The sequence below is a fragment of the Bison bison genome, unplaced genomic scaffold (assembly GCF_000754665.1).
Source record: "Bison bison bison isolate TAMUID 2011002044 unplaced genomic scaffold, Bison_UMD1.0 scf7180017864183, whole genome shotgun sequence".
Taxonomy (NCBI): domain Eukaryota; kingdom Metazoa; phylum Chordata; class Mammalia; order Artiodactyla; family Bovidae; genus Bison; species Bison bison.
In genome coordinates this window covers 2237553-2248467 of record NW_011494755.1, presented here as the reverse complement: position 1 = coordinate 2248467, position 10915 = coordinate 2237553, and the positions used below count along the sequence as shown (strand labels likewise).

Genomic DNA, 10915 nt, shown 5'->3' with positions numbered 1-10915 from the left:
GCAAAAATTAAAAAAAAAAAAAAACACACTATATTTCCTTAATATTCAAATTCTAATGTTCATTACAAAAAAATCTTGAAAGGAAAAAAGAGGTTTTATACATAACTTTATATGTAATATATGTACTAACTTACCTGGCAAAAACTTCAAAGTTTGCAATATCTGTCTTTCCTGAGAAAAATCCACCATTAAATGAGTCATGTTGTCACTGACCTTTGGTTTCAAAGAAAGGCGAAAGGCTGAAGCCATTGTTACTCTATAGCAAACACAGACATAAACATTCTTTTAAAAATAAAAGAATGGGAAGTATCACATCATATTTAATTTATAAAGTGAACAGATAGAACTTATTTCTCCACTCTAGTGGTTTCTGAAGCTATTAACAAAGATAACAAAACTAATAGAAATTTGCTTTTAGATCTTTTGAAAATTAACTTTAAAAAATGTAAAATGTTTTTAAAGACATTTAAATAACCTTTAAAGAACTTTCCTCCAGTCAGTTTTATAAAACTTCATAAAAACACAAAAGACTCAAGAGACAAATATCCAAGACAAATCATCTTTAACGGACTCAACAGTCATCTGAATCTCTGTAAACTCAATCTGACTTCCTGATGCCAGCCTCACTCCTTTTCATATGCCAAATAATGAATGGTAAATACACCTGAATCAAACATTCTGCCTAGTCACCACAGCCATCCCACGTGTCCTTAAATAAAAGTAAAGTACACTGACCAAACACTGTATTGTTTGGTAGCTGCTAAAGAAAGGCTATGGATGAGGAAGGAGAGAAGTGAAATCACAATTCTGAACACTATGCTAGAAGCTATCACTCTGATGTATTAACATCAGCTGAATGGAAGCAGACAAGAAGAAACAGCCCTGTGAAACCATATGCCATGGAAATAGTAGGAACTCATTCAATATATTTTAGATGAATATAGTATACATAGCAAAAAAGAAAGAAACCATACCAGAGCTCATTTTACCTAAAGTAGACAGAAATCGTTCTGTCAATTTAAACTAGAGATTAAAAGAAGTTCCCATACTCTATTGTTATTTTATCTCAAACTTCAACTTTTCATATTATAGTAGATATCTACATATATCACAAAGTAATTACCCTTATTATCTTTGGTCAAAGAATGACACCAAAATACTATTCATGACCATTGTCCTCCTAGAACAGAATCTGGGAGAGGAAGAAAACAGAGTTGCAGGAACAAAAGGAATACCAGGACTAGCCATTCAGATCTATCAAACTACCCTAAAGATCAATGGTATGAAAGGGATTAAACATGTTGCTGTATTCAGTTACTTTATTAGGTAACTAGAAAAGTAATCACTTTAGTAGTAACAAAGAGTGAACAATAGTTGATCTATTTATCAAGAAGAAAGTGCTATGAAAAGATAACTAATTATTAAAAAACTGTAAATCAAAACTACAATGAGGCACCACACCTCACAATGGAAGAGCCATCATTAAAAAAGTCTACAAATAATAAATGCTGCAGAGGGTGTGCAGAAAAAGAGAACCATCCTACATTGTTGGTGAGAATGTGAACTGTTGCAGCCACTATGGAAAACAGTACAGAAATTCCTCAGATTTTAAACTAAAAACAGAGTTGCCATATGATTCAGCCATCTCACTCCTGGGTATATATCTGGACAACTGTAATTCAGAAAGATACACATACCCCATGTTCTTAACAGCACTATTCACAATAACCAAGTCACGGAAACAAGCTGAAAGTCCACAGACAGGTGAGTGGAGAAAGAAGATGTGGTTCATATACACCATGGAATACTATGCAGCCATGAAAAAGGACGAAATAATGCCATTTGCAGCAACATGAATGCAACCAGAGATGATGCTTAGTGAAGTCAGAAAGAAAAAGACAAACACCATATATCACCTATATGTAGAACTTAAAAAAAGACACAAATGAACTTATCTACAAAACAAAAAATGACACACAGGCATAGAGAACAGACTTGGGGTTGGCAAGGGGAAGCTGGGGAGGGACAGAGCAGGAATTTGGGGTCAGCAGATGCTAACTTGCACATGAATTTGAGTAAACTTTGGGAGACAGTGGAAGACAGAGGAGTCTGGCATGCTGCCGTCCATGGGATCGCAAAGAGTTGGGTATGATTTAGCAAGAACAAGATGCAAACTATATATACAGAATGGATAAACAACAAGGTCCCACCGTGAAGCATAGGAACTATATTCAACATCCTGTGTTAAGCCATAATGGAATAGAATATAAAAAAGAATGTACATATGTGTAACTGAGTCACTTTGCTGTTCAGCAGAAATTAACACATTATAAATCAACTATACTTCAATTTTTTTCTTAAGAAGGTTGTGCTATACTGAAAAACAATTTATGGAGAAAGGAACTCACACTTAACTGAATGCCAAGTGTAATGCTGAGAATTTCACACACTATTACTTTAAGCTCTTGGTTCTCAATATACAATTTCAGATTACATCAATAAGAAGTTAGGAACAAAGGCTAAGTCTTACATGTGTTCTCTCCAGCTCTAGTATCTTCTGAATTAAAGACTTCTTTTCTTTTTTTAAGTTTAGTTTTAGTTGAAGGATAATTGCTTTATTACAATATTGTGTTGGGTTTTGCCATAGATCAACATGAATCAGCCATAGGTATATATATGTCCCCCTTCCTCCTGAACCTCCCTTCCACCTCCCACCACAGATTTAAAGATTTCTTAAAGAGCTATATTCAGACTGGTACTTAGTAAATGCCCACTGAATCAATGAACAGGTGTGAATTTGGCTGCTTCTAAACATGGGGACTTAAAAGTTCGTTGAAAACTGTTGAGAAAAATATCTGAGAGTATTTTAAAGAACTGAAACCTGAAACTTTATCTATAAACTTGATTTAATCATAATGGTCTCTCCTGTAATAAATCATAATGGAAAATAATATTTAAACATGCATATATCCATGTATAACTGAATTACTGTGCTGTACAACAGAAATTAGCACAACACTGTAAATCAACTATACTTCAATTAAAACCTATCAAAAACAAAACAATAAATAAAAGCATAGCACATACACCTTTCAAGATAAATCTGGGCCATAAGATCACTATGGCCTCAAAGGAAAAAAACATTCTCTAAAAACACATTAAAAAGGCTTATCAAAGCCTAAAAACAAGTTATTTTCTAGACAATGAAAATTTCAATCTCCAAAAATAAAGTTAGAGGTACAACTATGCAATAATTTTCTAAAAGACTGAACTTATTTTTAGACTGAATATATCAACAAATAATGATGCAGATATGCAGATGACACCACCCTTATGGCAGAAAATAAAGAGGAATTAAAAAGCCTCTTGATAAAAGTCAAAGTGGAGAGTGAAAAAGTTGGCTTAAAGCTCAACATTCAGAAAACGAAGATCATGGCATCCGGTCCCATCACTTCATGGGAAATAGATGGGAGAAAACAGTGGAAACAGTGTCAGACTTTATTTTTGGGGGCTCCAAAATTACTGCAGATGGTGATTGCAGCCATGAAATTAAAAGACGTTTACTCCTTGGAAGGAACGTTATGTCCAACCTAGATAGCATATTCAAAAGCAGAGACATTACTTTGTCAACAAAGGTCCGTCTAGTCAAGGCTATGGTTTTTCCTGTGGTCATGTATGGATGTGAGAGTTGGACTGTGAAGAAAGCTGAGCGCTGAAGAATTGATGCTTTTGAACTGTGGTCTTGGAGAAGACTCTTGAGAGTCCCTTGGACTGCAAGGAGATCCAACCAGTCCATTCTGAAGGAGATCAGCCCTGGGATTTCTTTGGAAGGAATGATGCTAAAGCTGAAACTCCAGTACTTTGGCCACCTCATGAGAAGAGTTGACTCATTTGGAAAAGTCTCTGATGCTGGGAGGGATTGGGGGCAGGAGGAGAAGGGGACGACAGAGGATGAGATGGCTGGATGGCATCACTGACTCGATGGACGTGAGTCTCGGTGAACTCCGGGAGTTGGTAATGGACAGGGAGGCCTGGCGTGCTGCGATTCATGGGGTCGCAAAGAGTCGGACACGACTGAGCGACTGAACTGAACTGAACCGAATGATGCTTCAAAGCCCAACCCAACTGTCTAAAATCCATATATGTCTCTACATTACAAGATCCATGTGGTTAGCGATGTTTTAATTCATCTTGCCTTTCTTGGTTCATTTTTAATAGTACAAGCTAAATACAAAGATCTCTTCTTCCTAGTTTTATTTTTGCAAAGAGAAAACTGCAAAATAGTAAGAATGAACACAATTTCTTCAAACTACCTACTACATTAACTTGACTCTCTTTCATGATCCCTTTCTTTCAAGAACTAGTAACTCTTCATAGTATACCTCAATTAATCATCTTCCAACCTGACTAAGCAGTTGGAAGCCTATACTAGTGATTTTTAAAGTTCTAAAACTCTATGTATTATCTTCTCATCATTTCTTTAGGTTTTCCTGTCACTCCTGCCATTTCTTCTGTATAATATCTATCACAGAAAATAAGTACTGAGTTCTCATAGATACTTTATTTTTTGATTGCCTGCTCAGCTATGTTATCCATTCCTTAAATACCACTTCTGCTCTCTTATAAGGAAGTAATCCTTCCTTCCCTTAATGAAGATAATTATTTTATTATGACTATATGTTTATTTTTGTACTAAAAATATCAATATTGAATTCTAGAAGCTTGCTTCCTGAAAGAGCACGTAAAAACTGTATCAGAGAAACCTGAACATTATGAAGATAAAAAGCCAAATTAAAAAAAATTAAGCCAAGACTCAAAAATGTTCCTTACCTCGGAAGTACAAACTTTGAAGGTAGCAAAAAAAACCCATATACTTTGAAAAACAACAGCAACAAAAAATGGAGCTGCTCTGGCAGAAAAAAAGGAACTTTGACTCCTTTGAGATCACCTGGATACTCTGGGTATTATGAAATATATTCAAGAGGCTGGTTTTGGGCAAAGACATCTAGACTCACTGAAGAATATTCAGCCATGAACACTGATCATAAAATTAAATTCTGACAAATCAGGACAAAGAGAAATAAGTCAGGAGTAAGGGCAGGAATCTGGGAGGCAGAGAACCATTTAGATTCCAAGGACAAGAACGAGAGAAGATTTTGCAAGGCTTTTCTCAAAAGTCTTTGGGCAGCCTAAAACCTGATTAGGAAGTGACTTCTAATCCAGAAAATCAGGGACCAGAGGAGGATTTAATGGAGGAGGTGGCAAAATAAAATAATAATCTAGCCACAGTAGATGAATTACTTATAGCAAAGTCTAGGAGACACAAGCCAAAGCTAATCCAAAACACTGACCTACCTAGCATCCATTCCTCATACAGCCAATACTTTTCACCTTAAACTCTCATAATCTCATAATCAGGATTTATAAGAATAACCCATGTCTTTATGGGAGAAGGCAATGCCACCCCACTCCAGTACTCTTGCCTGGAAAATTCCATGGACGGAAGAACCTGGTGGGCTGCAGTCCACGGGGTCGCACAGAGTCAGACAGGACTGAGCGACTTCACTTTCACTTTTCACTTTCACGCACTGGAGAAGGAAATGGCAACCCACTCCACTGTTCTTGCCTGGAGAATCCCAGGGTCGGGGAAGCCTGGAGGGCTGCTGTCTATGGGGTCGCACAGAGTTGGACACGACTGAAGTGACTTAGCAGCAGCACATGAAACTCTACTCAATATTGTGTAATGACTTATTTGGGAAAAGAATCTAAAAAAAGAGTAGACATATGTACATGTATAACTGATCCACTCTGCTGTACAGCAGAACAAAACACTGTTAAGTCAACTATACTTTGATAAAAATTTATTTTAAAATGAAATAAAACATACAAAAAATAGAAAAATTATTTGTGCTAAGAATGCTATGAAAGTCAATGTGAATCTTCCCTCTAGTCAAATAAAAGGCCACGAGAAAAACACAAGTCTTCAGCCAAGGTTAACAACAGCAACACTGGTTTTCACATAATATATAAATAATAATTTTGCGAATTATCTGATGAATAATTTCATCTAGGACTCAGAGTGGTGCTTTGAAGAGCTATGCCTTTCAGAGAATTTCATAATCCTCAAAAGAAGAAACTTGAAAAGTGACAATCTCACTATAGTCAATGCTCAGTGACTAGCCAGGCCGATCAAAACCATCCCTTCTGTGATAACCCAATCCAAAGCTGCCAACAGCCCTCTGCTATATTCTTACAACAAGGACTGAATTACCCTTCCTCATCCTGGCCCTGGGAATGGTAAAGACCTTTAAGCCAAAGTCTGTCACCATTTTTTTTTTCCCTCTTCCCACCAACTAGACAGCAGTGGCATTAGAAACAGAAAGAGATGGCACCAGGAACAGGATGAAATGAGAATACAAAGATATTAGATAGGAGGGCAGTGAAGGAGGAGTGCTTTAGCTCTTGAGGAACAATATAATGCTGTAACTTTTCATAAAATAAGACATGCTTATAAAATTTAACAACAAAATATGCATTCCAGGAATATTTTTTACATCATTCAAAATGGTTTCCCATCTACTAGCATAGCTAATTAAGGACTATACTAAAACTACATTATATCAGAAATGAAATTCTTCTGGAAGCACATAATTGTCCAAAACTGTATTTTTAAAAAATCTTGCTGATATGTTCTTTATTCTAGAATATAGGCAGAAGATGCTGTTTTTTTTTTTCTGTACTTGGCCATTAGATATTTTTATTTTAACTAATGAGATTCTAATAAGAAACTATTTGAATTTCATTTCTGATTTAAATGTTGATACTTTTAAAAAATGTAGGTTTTATATCATACCTATCCTTGATCTGTCTGGCAGCCTTGGAGCAAATCAGGGAGAAGAGAAAGAAGGCAGTTAGTGCTTTTCATGCAAGTTTCAATGGCAGTGACATGCAAGAAAAGTTAGGATAAAATCCCTGGAACAGATTAGTTCATTTTCACCAAAACAAATTTCCTATAATTTGTACAGTTCATGTCAGCTTGCACAATGTGATGTTAGAACTATAGTAAATCTGGTCCCCATATAAATATATATCACCTTAAAATAAGGAGGAAAATTTAACACTTCAAACTAATTTCAGATGACTGTAAATTTTTTTTCTTACCTTAAGATTATCAACACACACCAGTGTGTTTCATTCACACCTTCATTCAGTCTGATACTCTTCAACTAGAACACTCAATCTCCTTCATGGGGCACACATTTCTATGCATTCTGATGGTTTCTTATATATTTCAAATCTGCTCTCCAAATTTTCTTCAGAGATCTCTTTCACCACTTCATAATGGTTGTTCCAAGTTTTCTCTATTTGCCTCCACATGGGCAAGGACTTTGTATTCTTAGAGCTTGCCTGCTAACATATAAAACTAGGCTGCAGTTCTACAACCCTTTACCCCAAAGAATGAAGCTGTAATGGCAAAAATTCAGATAAGGAGAAACCAAAGAAACACTTGCAGCAATGGGTCTTTCCCTCAGATGACTTCATAAAAGCTGCCAACTTAAACCTACACTACTTAAGATATCTTTTTTTCTTTTTTTGAGAATCCTAGCACAAATTTAGGAAGAGTGCACAGCTATTATTTGGTACCGTACATCTAAGAAAAATGATGAAAAATATAGGCATTGCTATCCCCTTTAAATCTACACACCATATAATAGATCCAACAAAAGTTTTTCCCTACACTGAGCAGCATAATTAACAACACATCTGATGTAGAAGATGGCTGTTATGCCTGAAACTCTATCCCCAGTGTCTAGCATAAAGCTTGGCACATGGTAATAGTTAACAATTACTCAATTTAATTAAACATTAATTAGACGTATACAGCAATGCTTCTTCTTTTCTTCAGTTCTAATATTCTTACTTGGTACTGGTCATTTTTATACCTAATCTAAAATATTCTGGTCTGCATACCTATCTACCACTTAACCACTGAGCCACCTGGGAATATTTTAGATAATTTTACAATGTCAGAAACAAAAAGAACTGAAATTTAGAAGATGAGCACATCACACAGTTCCAGCACTACCATAATCAATTCCATGACACTGTATCCTAATCAGGCTTCCCTGGTGGCTCAGTGGTAAAGAATCCACCTGCCAAGGCAGGAGACATGGATTCAATCCCTGGGTCAAGATCCCATGAAGGAGTAAATGGCAACTCACTCCAGTATCCTTGCCTGGAGAATCCCACAGACAGAGGAGACTGGCCAGCTATAATCCATGGGGTCGCAACGAGTCAGACACAACTTAGCAACTAAGCACACAAACATTTTAACAATCTAATTCTCTGAAATAGAGGCTGAAATGCAAAGGGACAGCAAGGGAAAAGTTAGTTAAAATCAGAGCATTGATAAACAGCAACAAAAAATAAAAATATACCTGTTTATGAACCATAACTGCTGTGAGAAAAATATACTAACATTGAATGTAGCAAAGGCTAGATGTCAATTTCACACTTTCCAGAGATTTATCTTTTTTTTTGATTTGCAGTAAAGCCCAATAGAATTCCCAGTAAAAACGTTAATGCCATACAACACTGAGGAAACTTTTCAAGTTTTGTCTATACATTCACACTTTCATATTTCATATTTTCCTATTAGATTTGGGGCAGATAATGTTATAAAGTTTTATTGAGAGAATCTGAAAATGACTAGGGGGCAAATATTTAATATTTTTTACATTATATGATTGAGACTTCTACCTTCACCCCAAAAATACCATATTAAGAAATAATAATATGGCAAATGACGGGAGCTCAGTCAGAGAGTAAATAAGAGATAGTTTCAAGGTACTATTTTCCCTTAGACAAAAAAATCAGATTAAAAAAAAAACTGCATAATGGTTGATTCCAAACATAAGAAGTTTTATATTTTCTAATCAAATTTTTGGGCTTCCCTGGTGGCTCAGCTGGTAAACAATCCACCTGCAATGTGGGAGACTTGGGTTCAATCCCTGGGTTGGGAAGATCTCCTGTATTCCAAACATCAGAAGTTTTATGTTTTCTATACATGTATTTATCTATTTATAAAGAGCACTATTTTAAAAAAACATAATAATTTAAAAGCCTTCACAAAACCCTAGTAAATAACTTGAAATAAATTTTGCATCTCATACTGCATGCACCTATACTCTATGATTATTAGACATATATAACAGGAGATTACATTTCTATAAACACACATAAGAAGTAAAGGTGAAAAAGCATAGTTCTTAACAAGTACAGTTCTTAAAAAATATTTCTGTGGATTTTTTTTAGATTTTAGGGTGTTTTGTTTTTTTTTTGGCCATGCCATGTGGCATGCAAAAATCTTAGTTCCCCAACCAGGGGATGAAACTGTGCCCCCTGTACTGAGAACATGGCATCTTAACATGGCATCCCTGGAATGCCAGGGAAGTCCCTATTCTTAAACACTCAGAATTGTTTTTAAGCTGCCTTCATAACTGAAACTTTCATGCCTTTTTTGGGGGGAGGGGGCACACTGAGCAGCTTGCAGGGTCTTAACTCACTAACCAGGGATTGAACCCGTGTGCCCTTCATGCTTTCGTTGATGGTCCTCTTTCCTGGAATTCCTCACTGCAGCTCACAGAAGGCGCTCCTGCCAATACTACTTGTGCTCCATTGAAAATACTGAGTGAGCTTCCACCACTCTCGTTATTTGTTCCTCCCAGTGGTCAGAGACTGACACTTGCTGAACAATATTCAAAAGGTGAGTTACTCTAAGTCAAAACTGGGAAATACACAAAATCCTTTCTCCCTTTTCACCTGCGATCAAATCCAGAAGACTATTTCCCTATCACCTTATTCTGTACTTTTTTCTCCATTGTAGGCATTTGTGGGCAGGTAACCACTCCCTCCCTCCTCGTCTGACAACTGAGTTATGTGTGGCAAGATTGTGATGAAGTGGTTGGTGAGTTATACTGACTTGGAAATTGTCCCACAAACTCAGCTCTTTTCATAGGTAGGATTCAAGTTCTAAATTCAGGGGAGAGCAGGAGTTGGTAAGAATACTAGTTTTGCTAAGGGATCCATGCAGTGTTCTGCAGGCCAGTTATTAGCAGAAAAACTGAATCTGATGAGGCTTTGGCTACTTGTTCATCCAGAACTCAATTGCTGATGAGCTTTCTGCATACATTTATTATCAGCCAAACTTCCAACAACTAAAAAAATTAGTGAAAATTTGTTCTAAAATCCTTTTTCATTTGTGCTAGTTTTACTTGTTCTCTTTCAGACTATCTAATGCTGGCAAATGCTGGCAAATAGCAGTTTTGTATTCAATTCTCATACTGGTGTATTCCAACATGATCACTTAAATATTAGCATTTAAAGTACTCTTTTTGAAGATAATGAAATCTAAAAAGAATCATGGCCTGGATTTCAGCCTATAATATTTTTTGTCTCCAGAAGTTATTCATATTAATCTTATCTGGTAGAGCTCAGCTGATAAAGAATTCGCCTGCAATGCAGGAGATCCTGGTTCAATTTCTGGGTCAGGAAGATCCCCTGGAGAAGGGATAGGCTACCCACTCCAGTACTCTTGGGCTTCCCTGGTGGCTCTGATAGTAAAGAATCTGCCTGCAATGAAGGAGACCTGGGTTTGATCTCTGGGTTGGGAAGATACCCTGGAGGAGGGCATGGCAACGTACTCCAGTAATCTTGCCTGGAGAATCCCCATGGACAGAGGAGTCTGGTGGGCTACAGTCCATGTGGTCACAAAGAGTTGGACATGACTGAGCGACTCAGCAAAGCCATCACTTTAATATGAGATATTCATAAACAATATACCTTAAAAGAATTGTTTCCAAATATCTAACAACATACTGCTAGTCCATTAATTAATCTTCCAAGTCATCTTTCC

At 36.5% G+C, this 10915-nt stretch overlaps 1 protein-coding gene across 1 annotated transcript in view; it reads right to left on the bottom strand.

Annotated features, from left to right (window-relative positions):
• The window catches only part of FSD1L (fibronectin type III and SPRY domain containing 1-like), a 61093-nt gene that overhangs the window by 26021 nt on the left and 24157 nt on the right, over positions 1-10915 (bottom strand). Inside the window, exons 6-7 of the mRNA XM_010843616.1 lie at positions 6854-6876; positions 135-256 (exon numbers count right to left, since the gene is read on the bottom strand). Of these exons, the coding sequence (XP_010841918.1) occupies positions 135-256; positions 6854-6876 (145 nt within the window). The remainder of the gene's footprint in view (positions 1-134; positions 257-6853; positions 6877-10915) is intronic.